Genomic DNA, 20561 nt, shown 5'->3' with positions numbered 1-20561 from the left:
CTTGGTGCGTCGCCAAGCCCCCACAGCACTGCAGGGATTTTTTTTCATTCCGTTTGTGTTTCTGGAAAGGCAACAATCCTCCTTTGGCATTAGCTTTTCCACAGTCCTGGCGTTTCTTCGTGATTCCTATCCTGCTGCCCAATAGACAGGCAGGCAGACAGACGGACCTAACCCCAGACCTAAATCCATGAAAGTTGCATGCATTTGGGGGGGGGGTGCCCTGTCCAGTGCTCTACATTTTAAGGAGGACACAGACAAACTGTTCTTACTCATGAGGAAGGCAAGAAGAACGACAAAGGGTTTTGGAAAGCAAGTCCTGTGAGAAACAGGTAAAATAAGTGGGTGTGTTTAACCTGGAGAAGACTTGTGTGAAAGAAACACTCTTTGTAGAGATAGTGAAGAACTTTGTTAACTTCTCAACCTGTCTCCTAGAATGACTATTGGTCTTACACTACCAGTAAATCACTCCCAGCCCCTTCTAGGATCTTTGCCTTCCCCTCAGGGAAACAATCTGGGTTACCTTGCCTAGCTAACCACTAATTCGTCCCTAACCAGGCTCTAAATAGATTCTTATCTAGGTACTTTTCAAGCCCTAACTAACACTCACTGACAAGCAAGCCCTATCACACAGTTTGACTGCCAGTTTCTAACTTTTTAATATTTCTCTCTCTCTCCTGACTGGATAACACTCCACCCAGCTCTGATTGGTTACTGGGTCACCAGGAGGCTGACCCAGGGTCTGTCCATCACACCCCCAGTTAAAAGAATTCTAAGTAGCAAGGGAGTGTTACTAACAGTCTGTTGTGTGCTGGGCTACATGAATGAAAAAACAAGTGTTACAAGACCAAGAAATCATGAAATTGGTAATACAGTACTGAATTGGAAAAGGACTGATGTTATGAAGTTATGCAAAATTAATATTATGGCCCCCCCACTTTCAAATATTTTGTCTAAAGCAACATCCTCTGGGTTATATGCAATGAAGCCATCCCATTCATGCAAGGACTTCTACTTGTGCAACAAAACTCTACCCCCCGCCCTGGTTCCCCAACACACCCCTCCAAAATCCATTCTGGAAACCCTCTAGAGCAGATTGTGAGGGTAGGCAAGGGAAGAGGGAGAGGAAGTTCTGCTGCAGAAGTCCTTGACTGAACAGGGCAAGTGCATTGGATGCAACCCACTGACTTTAATTGGACAACTTTGACAAAAAAACAAATAAAGGTCATGGGTTTTTATGGATATTTTTTTTTAAATGGTCTAAAGCTCAAAAGTCTGGGTTTTAAAAAGGCATCTGATTCAGTTCAGGAAGGAAGCCACAGCGAACACTTTGCTGGAGCGTTCCATCCATCATTTTCAGGACCTTCCTAAGCTTTTGACGATAAGGAGATTCAATCTCCTAGGGGGACTTAATCCTCCCCGGTACAAAGCTTCAAGGAGAGAAAATGTCAGCTTGTAGACAATGTAAGCAGAGCATGGAACCAATGGTGAGACTATACTGGGAGCACGGCTCCAATGTGGCAGCTATGTGGATCTTGCCATCTGCTTGTGAGTGTAATAAGCTGCTGTATGGTGGAAAGAACCGAGCCTTTGATTCCGCCCTAGGAAGAATGCCAGGTTCACTTGTGGTGAGGCAATGGACCATACTTGTTACAACTGTCTTTAATTTAGGCACCTGGCTGGTAGCCATAGGTGATAAGGGATTCTGTGCAGGTGGGCATGGATGCTGCCAGGGCAGGGATCGCTCTGTTCCCCCTCTTTGCCCAGCATGGCAACCAAGAGAGCCGGCAGAGGAGGGAACCCTCTTTCTTTGCACCAAGTCACGGAGCTCACCATTCTTTCTCCGCCAGCCCACGGTAGGCAAGTTTTTTTGTTTTTTTAAAGCTTTAAAGTTAGTAACTTTTGTGGACTTCTTTCAAAGTCTGCCTTAAAAAAACAACCCCACACCCTTGGACTCTTGTCAATAATGGAAGGAAAATGCCAAAAATTGAGAGATACAGGGCAATCGTGCTCCGAGTGACCACTTGAATGACATAATGAAAAGGACTCTATTCCAGTCTTTAATGACTTCATAAACCTATTCAGTAACGCTGGCTTTTCTGCGTTCTCCTCAGGGCAGGGTGCCCAGCTGGTGTACATCAAACCCACAGCTTCAGCAAGTCCAGTCAAGCTACGCCGGTGACATCTGCTGGGGATCTATCCTTGTACTTGGAAACAGTTCAGTGCTACTTTGGTCTTGGTCAGCTTCCCAGGGCTTGTCAGGCAGCTGGATAATAAGGCCTCAGCTGCAACACAAAACAGCTTTAGCCAGAAAGCTCGCTGTTTCCTTTCAAAGTGTATTACAACCCTTTCGGTTCGTTACTAGTGGCCAGTAACCTCGGCGGTCCAAAGGCCCGCTTTGCCATCCATTCATGAAGCGCGAAAATTCACCTCATGTGGCTGCTTGTTTAAACAACAGCACTTACAGAAAGATAATTTCGCTTGAGCCCTAGAGGAAACTGCATAGCTGAGTCACATTGGGGGGAGGGAAGATGGTTGAGGACAGTGCTCTGTAAAAAAAAAATATCTGGGGAAATCTGGAAGAGGAAGCCGGAAGCCCAAATACTGCCCTGAATAGAGCTGGGGAGGTCTAGACTCTAGACTCACATCTCTACTTGCCTATTTAGCTCCCAAGGTGACCTTGGGAAAGGCACAGGTGCTACCAGTGTAACTTACCTACTTTTATTCTTAGGCAATTCTGTGAGAGAAGAGCTGTATATTTACCAGCTGGAGCTGTTTGGTGGAAGAGCAAGCTATAAACGCAATTAATAATAATTTGGAGTTACTGGTAAGAACGAGACAAACCCTTCCCTTTCTCTCTTTAGGCATATTTTGCATAGTGTGTGATTACCTTATATGCTGATGGAACTTGATGGCACAGAGACGGCTCATTATTTCCTCAGCAATTACACACTTGAGCATTCCTGTTTGTCCAGGTGACAGAGACACCCTAGGCCTGTGGGTGGTTGTTTCTCTCTTCCCACCATGCATCTGGATAATCTCATCATGTCCTTCCCACCTGCAAGTCTTTCATTTCTGCACCACTTTTTTTTTGGCCTTGCTTAATCCCCTTTCGCTCAGATATTTGACTGAGTCAGCCTTTAACATGACTGTCAGGAAAGCCAAGGGAATAGGTCTTAATTAAGAGAGTTCATTTGATGTCGCTATGCGGTACGGCTTGTTTCCTGCAGTGGATTCTCTCCCAGATTCAGAGCAGAGCCACTGAATTGGCAATGTTGGTGTAGCTACGATGGGATGGTCTCAGGTTATCTTCCTCCTTGCAAATTATGTGTGTGTCAAATTCATGAATCACCATGGTTGCAAATGGTTCTACATTAAAGGAAAGGACTGTGATGTTACACCTTGTTTTCTAACCCAGTCTGCAATGTTTTCTATGGCTACTTAATTGATTCCAAAGGGTAACTGCCACCACAATAAATACCCCTACCCTGCATTGTGCAGAAGGGGTCTCATCATCATCATCATAATTTATTTTTTTATATTCCGTCCTCCCCAGCCAAAGCTGGGTTCAGAGCGGCTAACAATAAAAGTAACACAGTTTACATAAAATCACAATCAATTAATTGAAATGCATTCTAAAATCAATTTAAAATCAAATTAATGGCAACCATTGGGCTAGAGTTCTGTGAGGATTACCAAAGGAGGCTGTGCCTTGGCCAAAGGCCTGGTGGAACAGCTCTGTCTTGCAGGCCCTGTGGAAAGATGTCAAGTCCCACAGGGCCCTAGTCTCTTGTGACAGAGCGTTCCACCAGATCAGAGCCACAGCCAAAAAAGCCCTGGCTCTGGTTGAGGCCAGCCTAACCTCCCTGTGGCCCGGGACCTCCAAGATGTTTTTGTTTGAAGACCGTAAGGTCCTCTGTGGAACATACCAGGAGAGGCAGTCCCGTAGGTGTGAGGGTCCTATAAGATGGTACCTGCAGGAAGCCCTCATCTGCAGAGCACAATGATTGTTGGGTTTATAAGGGGTGAGGCAATCTTTCAGGTGCCCTGGTCCCAAGCTCTATGCAGCATGGCAACAAGGATTCAGCTGATATAAATGTGATGGGTGTGCAGCAAGTGGCGCGGAACTAATTTGAACAAAATAGTGCATCACAGCCAAATGCAAACTCTTATTTCTGCTGGCTAATCGAGAAATAACTCAGGTCGGCTAAAGCTGATAAGAATATTAAGCTGAAACCTGTTTGACTGCTTCCTGACAGGAAACCAAAAACAAAACAAAACAAAACCTTGAGGATGCCAAGGAAAACTGCTTTCGCCAAGATTCCTCCCTGGTGTGTTAGCTTCATTCACACAGAATGAATAGGATTCAAGCATGCAGTTGCTCTACCTGCCTTCCAAAGTGCTGCACCATCTAGTTTGCAAATGCCCAACTCAGTGGTAGAGCACATGGTTTGTATGCAAAAAGTCCTGGGTTCAATTTCCTGCATCTTAAGGTTGGGCTGAGAAAGACTCCTGTCTGAAACTCTGGATAGCTGCCGAGAATCCCTGTCGACAATACCGAGTGGGTTGGGCCAGTGGTCTGGTGCTGGGTATAAGCTAGTTTTCTGTGTTCTTTGTTCTTTTGTGTGCGAGCGAGTGGGAAGTCTAAAGAGTAGTCAAACTTGCAAATGCTAAAATATATACTATACAGCCTTGGCAGGGATTCCATACAGGGTATTTTTAAAAAGAGATCTATCACAAACCTTGACACGTTGTTTCGAGGTCAGAGGGGGAAAAGGAATGTTATATTCACAAGCAAGCAAACAAAGAATAATCTTGACTGTACTAGAAAGAGCAGGGATAGGCTAAACCAGTGGTTTTCAACCAGTGTGTCGTGGCACCCTGGGGTGCACTGAACGAGTCTGGGGTGCGCTAGGCAATACTGGCCTCTGTCCCTCTTTCCTTCCCTCCCTCCTCTGATGCCTCCGCCTCCCAAAGGCTTGCACAGCTGTTTATTGCAGTAGCCCTGACTATAAGCTCTGCAGGCAGCACCTCTCTTTGGGGTGGGGGGGTGGGGCAGCTTAGAGACCAGGGATGGCGGCAGCCAGTGGCATAGCGTGGGGGGTGCCGGCGGGGGCCGCCCACACCGGGCGCAACATCTGGGGGTTAGGGTTAGGGGGCGCAAATCCACGGGTTAGGGGGCGCAAATTACTTGCCTTGCCCCGGGTGCTGACAACCCACGCTACGCCACTGGCGGCAGCAGCTGCCCAGAGGTCTCCCAAGGAGAGAGGAGAGGAGGCTGATGGAACACTAAGGTTACCAGATTTTTTTCAATGAATCTGGGCACCCTTTTCAACTTCAATGGATTTTGTATAGGGATTGATTTGTAAATCTGGGGACTGTCCGCGGGAAACAGGGACGTCTGGTAACCTTATGGAACACTCCACAAGGGAGGGTGTTCAAGAAAGGTCGAGAGGCGGCCAGCTCTGCAGGCGAGGGGTGACATAACTGGGCTCCTGAGCCCCACAGGAGTGCTGCAGAAACAATGTAGTTGGTCAAGGTCCTGGACTCAAAAAGGTTGAAAATGTCTGGGCTAAACCATGCCTGCTTTGGTAGAGAGCTCTGTGCTGCCCTCGTGTGGATAACATTGGTATAAACAGATTGGCCAGTTTTAGATTCTGCATCAGTTGCCCCACTTAAAGTCAACATTCCATTGACCTCAGCAGAATTCTGGATGTGGCTGAATAAGGCACTCATGTATGCACTCTCGCATGATGAACCTCTGATGCTTCTGTTTGCAGTTCCTTCCAGGCTGTAATAATAAACCTAATGTAATACTTGCTAATATTTTATTTGTCCCTAGGGGCAAACAACTTCCTTCCCCCCATTAAAGCTGCATTGGAGGATTTTTACCATTGCATGTTATTGAGCTTTCTAGGCCCTTAATAACCCTAATTTATTTATTTTTAAAAATCTATTTCCATGTGCACTAACAGAAACTTTCTTCCCCGGATAAATAACAGGTGCTCTTTGGGGTGGGTGGATTTTCATTGGGACGGTAGTGTGGGACTGCCTTGTCGCCTCTGCTTCTGTGCACCCAGAAAATCTGCTCCAGATGTTTGAGGAACCTTCTGGATCTTGGGGAGAGGCGAAGGGGAGGTCCTGTTGCATGAGTGGAAGCAGAAAATTCAACATTTGGGGAAAGAGAGCCACACTTCCCTCCTTTCTCAGAGGTGTGGTTCCGTTGGTAGTTATTATTGTTTTGCTGTGTTATTATAAATTTGTTTTTGTGGTGTTTGTTTGAAATGCATCCTTGTTTCTTTGTTGTAAGTCACTTTGAGCTTTTTTTGTGGAAAAGTGGCATACACATAAAATGAATGAATCAATCAATGATGAGTTCAGTGAAATTCTGGGGAGATTAGCTTATCTCCTGCATTTATATCTTAGGACAACTTCACCGTTATATTTCTGATCAGTGCCATTTTAGCTTTGTATTTTTAAAAACCCACTATTTTTATTTCTGATCTTTTTGCATACACATATATAAAATATTAGAGCAACAGCATTTAAATGAAAATGTATTTTAGTGCAATAAAAAAGGCTAAAAAAACCCCCAGCAATCACTCTGCTTTTTTTCTAGTCACCATTTAGCTATCAAGTTAATCTGTTATACTTCAGTCATTGTTCCTTTATGAGCTTTCTGCTGCTCAAGTTAAATGGGTCCATATATTTGGATTTCTTCCGAATATATCGCAGCAAAGCAGCCAACACTGTATCTTCATGCAGCAGTTTTGTTCCCTTGGTCCCTAAATGTAGTCAATGCCATTTCAACTTTGTCCTGTCAGTCTGAAGACTTGCCCAGCCATCCTTCAATTCAGTGCCACAATACTGGGGCCATGATGTGGTCCCTGTCAGCAGTCACAAGGAACCAAGGCAGAGGGTATGCCAACATCCTGGGCACCCTGGATATTGTGAAGACCATCATCAAAGAAGATATGGGGCTGAATCTTGGAGAGTATGGGGCCTTTAGGTGCTCCATCCATGAAGAAGGCCTCATCAATTGCCAGGCCCCATTCCCGAAGCGTTTTTATGGCCCGGATGCCCATGTCACGGCCACTGCGGGCAGTTACCAAGTAAATGCGGATGGGAGAGTCCTCTTTGCCAAATTTTTGGCGCATCTTGCCAAGATGCAAAGCAAATGCTTTCAGTGGGCCCTGTAAAATACAGTAGAAGAAAGAGGGAGGCATTGTATTATTCCACAGAACAGTAAATTATAAACCAAACTATTCTATTCAGAGGGGGACAATAGGATTCTTGGGATCTTGTTTTTTATTTTTTTTTAAAGTATAATGTAAACCACATGGGTTTATCTTACTTAATCCAAATGACAACATTCAAGGAGTGATTATAAAAATGGCAAGTTTTTAAAGAAGTCAGTGTATATGTGATCATTCATCAGGCCATGGGAGAAGAGTTTTAAAGTGTACGTCGTCTGTCTGACTTTATCATTCACTAGATCAAAGTACAGAAACCAGAGAAGATTGCTTTGTAAAGATAGATCAATGCAGCAAAGCCCCATCAAAAGAATAACCTTCCTGGCCATTTCAATCCTTTGAATTGGGTGGGGGAACTGTGGCATTTCAAAGAGTCAACTGACAGGTGAATATGTGCCATTTGATGACTTGCAGTTGAACATATACATCGCCTCCATTGAAAAGAATCAGCTTTGAGATAGTGCCAGGTGATAGAAAAACTGTCAGACACATCATCCGTAGTCATCAGGTAATGAACATGCCTGTGTGAATTCATCCGTCATCTCTCAGGCCTCTGCCAGTCAGGACCCATCATGCCTCTAATGCAGCCTCCCCACTTCCACTAACCGTACAGATATGATCCTTGCTGCTGTTATCCACACTCTGGTAACCTGGGAGTTGAATTACTGCATTGCATTATATACATGAAGCTGCTTTAGGAAATGGTTTGGAAACTTCACTTGGTCAAAACAGGGCAGCTAGGTTATTACTGGAGAGCGGTAAATATGATCGTATTACACCAGTGCCCCATGATTTGGAAGCCGCCCAGAGTGACTGGGGCAACATAGTTAGATGGATGGGGTACAAAATAAAAATAATTAATATTAGCAGCAGCAGCACCACCACCATACCTTCCAACATTTCTCCAATGAAAATAGGGATGTCCTATTCCATAATAATAGTTTTCTTTTTTTATACCCCATTCATCTGACTGTGTTGCCCCAGCCACATGGGCGGCTTGCAACATATATAAACACATAATAAAAAAATAAACATTTTTTTAAAAAACTTCCCAATACAGGGCTTCCTTCAGATGTCTTCTAAAGGTTGCATAGTGACTTATCTTCTAGGCTCAGGGGTCGCATAACTACATACCCTCCAACATTTCTCTAATGAAAATAGGGACTTGCTAAGGAAAAGTGGGACATTCTGAGATCAAGCCAGAAACCAGGACAGCCACTGTAAATCTGGGACTGTCCCTGGAAAATAGGGACACTTGGAGGGTCTGCTGCACTGGCTCCCAATCTGTTTCTGGGACTTTTAAAGCTCTGCATGGCTTCAGGACAGGCTACTTAAAGGATCATCTTCTCAGCAGTTGGATATGAGCAAAGCCCATCGACTTAAGCATAACCCTGACCTTGCCACCTCGCCCTTGCTCAAGATCTCAATAGCTAGTTATAGCGATTCATGTATATTATAGAAATGAGTCTTACAGGGAGAAATCACTCATACACCTTGCGGGGGGGGGGGGATGGGTGCCAGCAAAGGATAAGAAAAGTAAGCAACCTCACCTCTCCCATGGGCACACTTTCCATCTTTTTCTCATACGCTACAGCCCCCTCCAGCCCCTTCTCACGAAAGACCCTCTCCGTCTCGTCTGAAAAGAGCACAGCATCACCGTCAAAGACGACGCGCAGCTGGGTGCTGGGAGCCTGTATCTCCTGCTGGAAGATGAGTGCTGCTGAAACTCCTGTATGACAGAGAGACGGTTAGATTGCCTGTCTGGAAGTGATTCAGCAAAGGATGCATGATAGACACAGCTTGGGCTAGGCCCCAATTTAAATATCCTATTCTCTGGCATGAAATGATCTCCTGAGGTTAAGCAGACACAGATGTGGTGTATCTCTGGAAGTGACAGATGTGAGGCATGCTCTGTTGGTTCACAGCCTGCTCATGACTATTAAAGCTTTTAGATGTCACAACTGACTGCTTTATTTTTTGTTTTATTTTGCTGTCAGCCTTCAAAGGGAGGAGGACAGGTTGTCTTTGATGCAGCTGCCTTGTCACAACAACAGGCTCTGGGGGAAAGCAGAAGAGACAAAGCAGTCTTGCCTAGGGTTGAAGCCTCTCTCCCACTTTCCCCGCGCACTAGCTGAACAGGTCAGTGTTTCCTCAAGATGTCTGTTCAGAAGTGTGAGGAACATTGCAGGGAAACGCTATTCCTCTTCAGCAACGAATGTGACTTTCCTCACAATCACGCCGCTAGAGGAACTTACCACACTAAACAATGACACCAACCGGGATTTATCCTGGGTACAAACCCACAAACAGCATTTCGGAGCGAGAGAGCAAGCACATTTCTCTGTTGTTTGAACTTGATGGTGCACAGATAATTTTGAGAGGACATATGGAAGGAGAGATGGTAGGCCCAGGACATAAAATCAAAGCAATGTCAACAAACTGTAACAGGAACTTTTTAGGCAAAAGAAAAGAAGAAACAGAAACAAACCTCTTTGAAGTGCATTGCACACATCTGTCATGTCAGCTGAGAGGAAAAGCTTCACATTGTGGGTTTTCAAGTACTGGGTAGAATCTTCATCACTGACAAAACAAAACTTGGAGATCTCCAGACCTTTAATCCAGGGACAAATAAATATTGTGCAGTCAGTTGTAAAGGGGGGACTAACAAGGAGTTTAAGCATATTAGAAGAAAATATACCATACTACAAGGTCTGATTTGCAGGGCTGAACTAGGCAACCTCTTCTTAATCTTGGTTGTGTAACACTTAGAAATTGTCACCAGATGTCACTATAGTGCTACTTGCACAGCTAGAACACAAAGTATCAAGTCTTTCATTCTGGATCAAACTGGATACAATGTCAATGGCATGTAAGAAATTCATGGGCATAGTGTTTTTTTTAAATGCCAATGTGGGGAGGCCCAAGCAGGATCAGGACTGTCATGCACAGCGAGGGGCATCATCAATCATTTCCCTGGTCACCACCTTGACTAAAATCACCCCTGAAGTTGGCATTAGCCTTTGGAGGGAAGCTCCCATTGGTGCCCTAGAACCAACACTTCACAGACTCAGTCAAATCTATGCCCAGTCACAGAACCAGTGTTGGAGTGCAACTCTGATGGGGTAAACATATGTTCTTTTTTAGTCCCATCCTAATATTAAGCAGTTTTTACTTTCTGTTGTAATAGAAATCAAGAAAATCATTGGCATTGACCTAGCATTTAATCAGTTGTTTATCCTGTTTAGATATATGTAGGTTAAAGTGCCAGATCAGAATGTGGAAATGTTCACTTTTAATAGCAACTCAATTGATTATTGATTGTTGATTAGTCAGCATTGCAAAAAGATTACCCCACCTTCTATAGAAGGCCAGTGTCTGTAGGTATGAGATATGGCTTGCTCAATCCAACTTTGTAAGAGTCAGAGAAGGGAGGTGCCAAAATAATGTAATTATTGAGAAATTGAACTTCTTCACACAGTATTGGAACAATAGAGTACAGGACACAATACAGCCCTGCTCTGTTTTGGGATGGATTTAAGCAACAGTACTAATTACTAAAACAGAACAGCAGCACTGTTAGAATCTATGATTATATTATTCTAACAGCGCTGCTGTTCTGCTTTTATAAATACTGTCAAGCATGGCAAAATGATTAAAGTGGTCATACGACTGGAACACCCGCAAACTATTCTGCATCTTTTATTGTTTTCTTTCATTTTCACTAGTAAAGAAAGAGGAAGGAACTACAGAAAGTTGTGATCTTCAAATGGTGGGTTTTTCTACATTTGATGCACGTACAGGGATGGGAGTAGTTATCTAAAGCACATACCCAAGCCCTGAAAGAGGGGTTTGGGGCCCAAGGGCAAGGCAGTACTTATGGTCCTCTGGCTTCCATGGCCATCCCTGACCCCCCCCCCCTCATATCCTTAGTTCTCTACCCTTAGTATAAACTGCTTTGAGGAGAATGGTGCTTCTGCTGTTGGAATTCCATGAGATGGTCTGATAGTTTGAGGCAGTCTCAGGCTCACATGCCCTTGCATTTTGAATCTGAAAGTCCCTGTCTTGGTTCCAGGCCCCTTCCCCCTTCAGCACTCGCACTGTGGTATGCCCTCAAGGGTGCCTGTTCCACCCATACAAGTCCTGGGAAATAAGTACAGCTGGTTAAACTGTACCTAGGTGAGTCAGAGCTTGAGACCACACCTTGGCTGCTTCCAGGTAGCCTTGTGTTACTGCTCACAAAACTTCACAGTGTCCCCAACTCACATCCTTGCACAATGGGGAATAAACACCACAGGAAAAGTGGCAACCTTGCCAAGATGTAAATGCAGCACTTGCTCTCTGCTCTTTCCCGCTGCATCCTTTGTGGAAATTTCCCTCCATACTTTTATGTTTGTAGCACATACCCTTTCTCTGCCAGCTATGGGGAGGCTGCAAAGTCTCAGAGCTCATATTCACAGCTATAACCCAGATGATTCTTAAATGTGTCATCTCCTTCTTGGAGTACGTGCCTGGTTCTGATTTTTTTTTTTAATGTGGATCTAGTCACAGGCAGATTGGGCTGCATGGAAACCATCTCCCTCCCACAGTGGTGAAGCAGGGGTACATACAGACACAAGTCTTCAAGAAAGCTAGTTGACATGTGGGATAAGTATAGACTGAACTATTTGCAATACGAGACACTGCCACGTGTGTTCATTCATGAGTCTGTTCCATCCCATCTCCACATTTACCTGTGTTGTGTGTTTTTAAAAGCATGAAAATTCATAGTTAAATGTGGATTTAAGCACATATTTTATCACAAAGAATGCATTTCAGTACATATTTCATTGCAATATGGCAATCCTAAACATACTTTATATAATGCACAAATTTCAACAGATTTTTATACATTCTTTGAGCCAACGCAATGACTGTTTCACAACATTTGGAGAGGTGTGAAATCCAAAAGAAAATTTCAGTGCAAACCTGGTCAGTGCACTGAATTATGTGGGCCAAACAACATTATTCTCCGTCCTGAGCTGCCACTAAATTTTGGAGCCAAGTGCTCCCTGCCTTCTTCACCTTCTGCCTGCAAACAGTATAGTCCTGTTCATATAGATCATGTTCATAAAACAAAGATAGTGTCTTAGGCTGCAGTCCAAACCATATTTATTCAGAAGTAAGTCCCCCACTGAATGCAACGGGCTTACTCCCTGGTGGAATTCTGCCATAAGTTACTTACTGGTACTATTTGTTCCTCCCTACTCCCTGGTATGTATACAGTGGTACCTCGGGTTACATACGCTTCAGGTTACAGACGCTTCAAGTTACAGACTCCGCTAATCCAGAAATAGTACCTTGGGTTAAGAACTTTGCTTCAGGATCAGAACGGAAATTGTGCTGTAGCGGCGCGGCGGCAGGCCCCATTAGCTAAAGTGGTGCTTCAGGTTAAGAACGGACCTCCGGAACGAATTAAGTACTTAACCCGAGGTACCACTGTATTGTTGTGAGTTTTTTCACACTTAAAGTGACCTCCATGTGTACACTTTGGCAATATACAGGGACTATTTGTGCTTTAAGATCAGCAGGATGAACTGTGTGGTGTGAGGGCCCAGGGAAGTGCATTTTCAGTGGTGATTCTTTGCATATGGAACTCCCTCTATTTCAAGGTGTGTGCAGTCGTGCCTTTATGTAGTGTTAGGTCAGGCATCCCTAACCTGCGGCCCTCCAGATGTTTTGGCCTACAACTCCCATGATCCCTAGCTAACAGGACCAGTGGTCAGGGATGATGGGAATTGTAGTCCAAAACATCTGGAGGGCTGAAGGTTGGGGAGGCCTGTTAGGTGATTTGTCAAAATGCACCTTTTTGGTGTGCATTGGGAATACAAGGTTGACTAGAAAAAAGGTCTAATTTGCTGCTGGTGGTACTGTTAGTAAATTGCTACATAAATCGAATCATTATGAGCTGCTGTGCTTTACATTTTAAATGAGTGTGTGGGGGTTTTTTTTAAAGAGTTTACTTCTTTTTAATTCGTTTGACCTTTTAGCAAAGTGCCCTTTGGCTTCTGCAAAGGGCAGGATATATATCACTGAAACAAACTAATAAATGAAACCACATTTGCCAGTGGCTGCCTGATTTGTGCAAATGCATGAGCCTTTTTCTAGACGACTACTCCAGTTATGGGTCTCCCAAGGCACTCAAAAGTGGTCCTCTATCAGCATGAACTAGCCTCTTATTCCATACTAAGCGCTGTCTTCCTAGCATAGGGATGAATGGCTTTGTATCCTGTCCAGTGTCCTTACCTCTTTTCGTTTCTCGATTCACAATACATACGGACTCGCCATTGTAATGTGCAGAAATGCAAACGAGGTCAAGAGGAAATCAAAATTACCCCCAGAAAGAATGAAATTTACAATGAATGGAAAAAATGAAATGAAATGAAAATGGCTTAACAATCTTATACCTAGGACACCTACCGTGTTGCTTAGCACTGTTGATGACCCGCACACCACTCTCTGGACTGTTATTGGAGAGGACAATCATGTCAAAGAGCTCCTTCTCCTCTGGGTCTCTTTCAAGAAGTTTCTTGTTCACAAACTGTGCTGCCTGGGGTGGGGTAGAAGTGCCCAGAGGTGTATTACCATTCATTACTATATACCTAAACCCTGGCCTTTAAGGCTGTAAGTGGTGAAGGCAAATGTGTTAGCATTTTAAATATGGCTCAGATTATTTGAAAGCATCTTCACTACTCTGAAAGCACAGGTGCATATTACTGTGCGAGAGGGAGTCGTGAAGAAGAAAAACCAGATCCACAATTTTCTAGCAGTTTCAGGGAACTGCTTCTGTCACAGGCAAAACTGTGATTGTATTTGCACTGCTTATGGTGCTCTCACATACCCACTCCCCAGTTGTGGGAGAAAGCAATATTGCAACCATATATATTGCAACCATATATATATATACTGGAAATGAAAGTGTATGCAAAAGAACACTTATATATTCATTTAAAACATCTTTAAAGGTAAAGGGACCCCTGACCATTAGGTCCAGTCATGACCAACTCTGGGGTTGTGGCGCTCATCTTGCTTTATTGGCCGAGGGAGCCGGCGTACAGCTTCCTTGTCATGTGGCCAGCATGACTAAGCCGCTTCTGGCAAACCAGAGCAGCGCTTGGAAACACCATTTACCTTCCCGCCAGAGCGGTACCTATTTATCTACTTGTACTTTGACGTGCTTTCAAACTGCTAGGTGGGCAGGAGAAGGGACTGAGCAACGGGAGCGCACCCCCTCGATGGGATTCGAACTGCGACCTTCTTATCGGCAAGTCCTAGGCTCTGTGGTTTAACCCACAGCACCACCCTCATCCCAAAAACATCTTTACAGTCTGATTAAAACACGAGGGGGACAAGATTGTCTATTTACATATCCATGGGTGTAAAGCATACTGCAAAGCCAGATTAACAGGGCAAGTGAAAAATCCACTGCCACCCATTTAAACAGCAAAAGTGTCTGTTAATTCTGAGATGAGAATTCTAAAAGACACAGGGGGGTCTGTATTTCACACAGGCCTTGACCAAGCTGTTCTGGGCACTTTACCTGGATAAAAGCAAAGGCTGTCCCTGGCTCCAAAGGGTTGTTCTCGTTCGTTTGCTGATGCTTCACGTACTCCTCCTTTCCCTTTGTCAAAAAGATCTCGTGCTCCTTTTCCAGGTTGAAAATGGCCCTTGTTGTCACAGCAATGACCAGAGCTTCCTTGGGATCTTTCTGAAGAGGAGAAGCCCGAGAACAAAGTCCAGGTTTGGCAACCAACATTGGTCAAGAGGGAAAACTGCGCTGAAGGAAACCTGAACGAACATTTGTGTCTCTCCTGTATATTTGCAACTCCTCCCCACTCAAAGCCACACTATTTGCATTCAAGACTATTTCACTGCTATATGTTTTGGCCACCTCTCCTTACACGAACTGACCTGGAAACAGTAATCATCATCATCCGAGGCCCTTCTTCATGAGCCCCTTTCATAAGAAGTCTGGAGGGTGGTATCCCTGCTTGTGCAATGCTCTCTCCAGGAAGATTTCCCTGGCACCATCTCAGTCTATCTTTAGGTGCCAGGCTAAAAACTTCCCTTTTGACCCTGGCTTTTGGCCCTTGATTTGAAGGAGTTCTAAATATGTGTGGCCTCTCTTAGTGAGGCAGGATCTCTAAAACCTGTCTTCTATTTGTTTGGATATGCTTTTAAAGGTATTTATTAGTTGTGTTTATTATAACTGGTTTTAATATTTAAAATTTGTGTTGCTTTTGTGAATATACACAGCAGCAGCAACAACAACAATATGCTTATAGCACATACCTCTACCTTCTTGGGAAACTAATTCTCAGAAACATGTATATCCTGGCAAGCTATCGCTATAATTACATCCCCTGCAGAGAGCACAGATGTGATGAAGCAGAACTTGAACTCCAGTGTCAGGACTCCCAGCCCATGACTTCAATTTGTGAGCTGGCAAAGGAACTACAGAAAGCAGCCAGACTAGTTTTAGGCATGTTTGAACAGCAATAGGCCAGAGTACATCATCTGGTACCAGCAGCTTGCAGGTTAGGCTTGCTCACTTGACTTGAGTAACGAGAGGACTATTATTAGCCCTTGTGAGGTACGTGCAAAACTGCAACCTTGTGGTGGTAAAAGCAGCTGTGGGGGGAGTTTTAGGAACCAAATGACTGAAAGGATAAAGGTAGTATTCCTTCTCGTTATCATCCTTGGATAGAAACCCTTCACTGACAGTTCACAACAGAGAAATGACCTTTAGGATTCCCTGGGGAGCATTCTGCCTTTGAGTTAGGCTGAGCCTAATGGGAAGCACCCTGCTTTGTTTTGGAGGAACTTTCTGATCATTCCAGACCCAGAAATAGTTCAGTGCTAGAGAACATGCTTTTTCATGAAAAGCACCCCAGGTTCAAACCCTAATATCTCCAGATAGGGGAGAGACGCTGCCAATCAGTGTTGACAGTATTGAGCTAGATGGACCGATGGTCTGCCTTGGTATCTTCTCTTTTTTTTGTTAAACAAATTTGTATTAGTTTTCCAATATTCCCCCAATAATAGCCAAATTATAACAATATCAATATCTGACTCCATATCCAAGGCAACTTCCTATATCCCTATGGTCTCTGAAACACAGAATATGCCAAACCAATTTGGTGTTCTAATTTGGGACTAAAATTTGAATCACTTGGTTTTCAGTTGCCCATAACAGGCATAGGCAAACTGGGGCCTCCAGATGTTTTGGGACTACAACTCCCATAATCCCTAGCTAACAGGACCAGTGGTCAAGGATGATGGGAACTGTAGTCCCAAAACATCTTGCCTATGCCTGGCCCATAACAGTGGTACTGTACTGTTCACATATCTCCAGGCTGTATTTGTCTGGAAAACAAGACTCCTCAGTTTCTTAGTCTATACTGAAGGGGAAACCAGTTTCATTATGTTTAGAACCCTATTGTGCTTAATTGAAAGAAAGCAAAATACATTCCCTCCTTTAATATGCTGACTATAAACTACTATAGCTATTAATGCCATACCTGGGTCACACTGGTGTTTATGACTGTGCTTTCGAGGTCTGCCATCTTCCGCTTCTGACCTTGAAGGAGGGGAAATAGCTGAGGCACCAAGCATCACATTACATTCTATCCAGTGGCAGGAAAGGGAGCATTTATCAACCGTGAGAAAGATTGCACATGACACCTATGCCACGCTATCTCTTTCCATAATTTGTGGAAACAGACCTGCAAACCTCTGTGGCACAAACATAACTTTTCATAGATTTATGCAAAACATTGTCAGAGCCAAACTGAAGATAACATAAAAGCCAGGAAATAGCAACAGATTAGTCACTGAGACAAACAATATAAAACACAAAACAATATAAAAGCACCCGCAGAGAGAATAACAGAGAAACAGAAATAAAAGGGTACCCTGCTAGCATTCTCCCCAAACTGATCTCACCTCCAAGGAGCGCACCACAGCCATCGTTGCCACCACAGCAGCAATGGGTGATACATGTTCTGGAGGCAAGACCTGCTGCCCCTGTGGATTATGCCACCTGAGGCAGTTGTCTCAGTTTGCCTCTGGGTTTGCAGGCCCTGCATACAAGGAATCTTTAAAAAAGCAACTAAGCAGCCACTCATGAAAGAGAGAGCCTCTGATCACCTCCAGGTTAGACTTTTGCAATGCATTGTGGGGCTAGCAGGGGTTGCCTCCAGAGACTGCAGTTAACAACAGCCACTTGGCTACTAGAACAGCAGTCCTAACCCCACTTTCATAAGAGTAAGCCCCACTGAATTCAACATGGCTTGCTTCTGAGAAGACATGCTTACAGAAGACTGTAACAGAAAAATCCTACAGGTCTACTTAAGTTATCTGCATGAAAGGAAGACCAACTGGAATTAATGGGAGCTACCTCTAGGTAAGCAAGACTAGCGGTCTTGAATGCAAAACGTTATTTATTTGCTTATACACCACTTGATTGTAAAACGAAACCAAACCCTGAGAGCGGTTTACAGAAAAGATAAAACAATAAAGTTACCAATAAGATGAATTAACCATAATGACTTTTGAAAAGTTAAAATAACAAACTTAAAATTAATTAAAACTCATATCAACTTTCTCAATATCTGGGTTGCCTTGTCTAAACAAAAATGCTTTTAGCAGGTGCCGAAAAGAGTACAGTGAAGGCGCCTGTCTGATATCAACAGGCAGGGAGTTCCAAAGTGTAGGGTGCTGCCACACTAAACTATCAAGTTCTTACAGATGTAGAACAGGTATTATGTGGCAACTTTAACAGTGCCAGTTCTGCAGATCAAAGCAGCCAAGGGGGTGTATATGAGGTAAGGTGATCTCACAGGTAAACTGGTTCCAAGTTGTTAAGGGCTTTATATACTAACACCTTGAACTTGGCCCGGTAGCAAATCAGCAACCAGTGCAGATATCTGAGCACTGGTGCTATATGCTGACTAGGCCTCAGTCATGTCAGCAATTGTGCTGCAGTATTCTGCACTAACTTCAGTGCAGAACAGTGCTCAAGAACAAGGGAAGCTCCACATAGAGTGCATTGCAGTAATCCAGTCTTGAAGTAACCAATGCACAAACTACCCTGACAAGGAATTCCCAGCCCAGGAATGACTGTAGTTGTTGAACAAATCGCTACTGGTTAAAGGTACTTCTTGCTACTGTGGCTACCTGAACCCCCAGTGACAGAGCTGGTTCCAAAAGCACCCCCCAAATTTCTTGGACACAGGAACAACTTGCCCATAGTGTCTCTGTCTTGCCAGGATTCAAGCTCATATTACAGATCCCTTGGTTGGTAGGTAGTTAGGAAGTTACCCAACAACTTCCTGTTTTGTTTCTAAATTCTGGTAAACTTCTGCACATTCTTTTCTAACTCCTGGCCTAGATCGCCAAAGATCAAAAGTGTGGAAAGGTGGGGATTTTTTGGTAGCAAATCTGATGGGTTCAGCACAGGAGCCCGAGAAGACCTGGTAGTCATTTGCTCCAAATCCCGTTGTTCATTGCAGAGCCCTACAAGCCCCGAGGTAAGCCAGAGCTATAAACTAACATTTTGACCTGTGATCCCATCACTGTCCCTACAAGCACGCGCAACTCTGGTGTGGAGCTCAGCTCACCCCAGCGGATCTCCTTCTTTTAGCACGCCCCAAAGTTTGAGAGGGAATGCATGGCTAAAGAGCAGCAGCAGCAGCAGGGCGGCAGAGATCGTCTCTGATTCCTTTCTGCAGGATCCCTAGCATCTCCTTTTAAGGGCTGAGTCCGAAAAGAAAAAAAGAACGGGAAGGATCGTCCCGGGGGGACACCAACTTCGGCAGCTTCCCGCAGCACTTCTAACAAGTGAGCGAACAGCAAGGATGGCGTGGGTTCCTTTTCCCTATCTGCAAAACACACCCGTGCACAATAAATTAAAAAAGAGCGAAACTCACCAAACGCAAATGCAACTTGTCTCATCCAAAACACCCAGTATTTGAAAAAGATGCTGCCTCTTTCTATCCGGCAGAAGTAGAGGCGCCAGGCATTCTGGGACTTGTGGTCAACACCGCTGCCTTTCTTCCCTCTTCCGACGACGACAAAGAAGGAGGCGGACTCGCTTTCCCAGCGTGCTTTGCGCTAGCGCGCTGTCAACATGCCAGAGCGGTGGGGTGAGGAAGAGTCTGGCGATGGGTGGAACCATCACGGCGATGACAGGGCATCTTCTGAGCAGCGCTGCTAAGGGGCAAAGAGAGACACGCCCAGAATTAAATTTCAGGGTTGCCCTAGGCTAGCCTTTCATTTTGGGATAGGCTGCGCATTCATCAGCCGTAAGCCTCCCAAAAGCACTTTTCTTCTCACTGCTTATAATTTTACTACAACCCTTTAATTTTATGGGCTATAAAAGGCAGCTGTTAAATATAGTCCTGCCACAAACCTCATGAAAATACAGGCTGCTTATAAAATACAACTATCAACATATGAAGAGAATTTGTAAAAACTGATTTCTTTACCAAGTGTTTGTCTTTGCTCTCTCCCTCATTTCTGTTTTATTTTATTTATATATTTCAAGATAGATTTAGGGTTGACATCTTTAATATTATTATTTTTAATTTTTTTAAAAAAAATATTTTTAAAAAATAATAATTCAGATGCCTCTGTACATGTACAGAGCACCATTGCCTTGAACGAAGCAAAAAAAATTTTAAAATCAAAACAAAAACCTAAGGAGGGGAAATGCCTTTGAATTTCCTCTTTTGACAAGAAACTGCTTTAAAAATACTAACATGCAAATATCGAAAGCACTGGCAACAATGTTTCCATTCTGCTTTTTATGACAACTGGCCAGGAAGACAGAATTCTGGTAGGCCAGTAAAATTCAGGCTGGTTGGTAATGGTATTTAGACTGTTTACCGAAGGCTGTGCTCAACTCTCACCCTGTTTATATTTCCTGTAAATTCCAGAGCAGCTGAAATGGATAGGAACTTTGACATGGCAATGCCACCCAACTCCATGAGCTGTTGAGTTTCCGTCAAGTGAGTTACAGTCATTTAATTTTAAAATGTCTAAGCTTCATCCTGATGAAATCAGTGTGCAAGAAAGCACACTTGTAAGAAAGCCCCACCTCAGCATCACACATACTTCATACACTTCAGACATTTTAAGATCTAACTCACAGGAAAAGGCTGTAGCTCAGTAGCGTATATGCTTTGTATGCTGGAAGTCTCAAATTCAATCTCCGGCTTCTCCACACAATTCTCACTATAGCAAAGGACACACCGGCTGGGAAGAAAACCACAT

General features: G+C 44.0%; 1 protein-coding gene across 5 annotated transcripts; it reads right to left on the bottom strand.

The window, feature by feature from the left end:
* Positions 1 to 6464: 6464 nt before the first annotated feature.
* Positions 6465 to 19494, bottom strand: LOC310701144 (cytosolic 5'-nucleotidase 1A-like). Of its 5 annotated transcripts, none has more exons than XM_083491491.1 (7): positions 19217 to 19494; positions 16808 to 16861; positions 14827 to 14994; positions 13707 to 13836; positions 9739 to 9861; positions 8801 to 8979; positions 6465 to 7190 (listed from the first exon to the last, which is right to left on the bottom strand). In XM_083491491.1, the coding sequence occupies exons 2-7, from the start codon at positions 16850 to 16852 to the stop codon at positions 6888 to 6890; spliced, it is 948 nt and encodes a 315-aa protein (XP_083347617.1). In that variant the 5' UTR covers positions 16853 to 16861; positions 19217 to 19494; the 3' UTR covers positions 6465 to 6887. The 5 variants fall into 5 exon arrangements, with proteins under 5 accessions (XP_083347617.1, XP_083347616.1, XP_083347619.1 ...); XM_083491490.1 differs by having other exon boundaries at positions 16808 to 16866; positions 19217 to 19385; XM_083491493.1 differs by having other exon boundaries at positions 16808 to 16912; positions 19217 to 19381.
* Positions 19495 to 20561: the final 1067 nt, after the last annotated feature.

The sequence above is a fragment of the Podarcis liolepis genome, assembly GCF_965112155.1.
Source record: "Podarcis liolepis genome assembly, chromosome: 1".
Lineage (NCBI taxonomy): Eukaryota > Metazoa > Chordata > Lepidosauria > Squamata > Lacertidae > Podarcis > Podarcis liolepis.
Note: the sequence above shows the minus strand (reverse complement) of the source record. Positions and strands in the feature narration are given on the sequence as shown.

Bases quoted from the DNA above. Each gene is read 5' to 3' on its own strand.
- LOC310701144 (XM_083491490.1), bottom strand. From the start codon at position 19,241: ATGAGACAAGTTGCATTTGCGTTTG. The intron at 13,837-14,826 runs GTAAAGTGCCCA...ACCCCACCCCAG, and splicing joins CAGCCTTTGCTTTTATCCAG to GCAGCACAGTTTGTGAACAA. The intron at 8,980-9,738 runs GTTTGTTTCTGT...TCTGTCATACAG, and splicing joins GTGCAATGCACTTCAAAGAG to GAGTTTCAGCAGCACTCATC.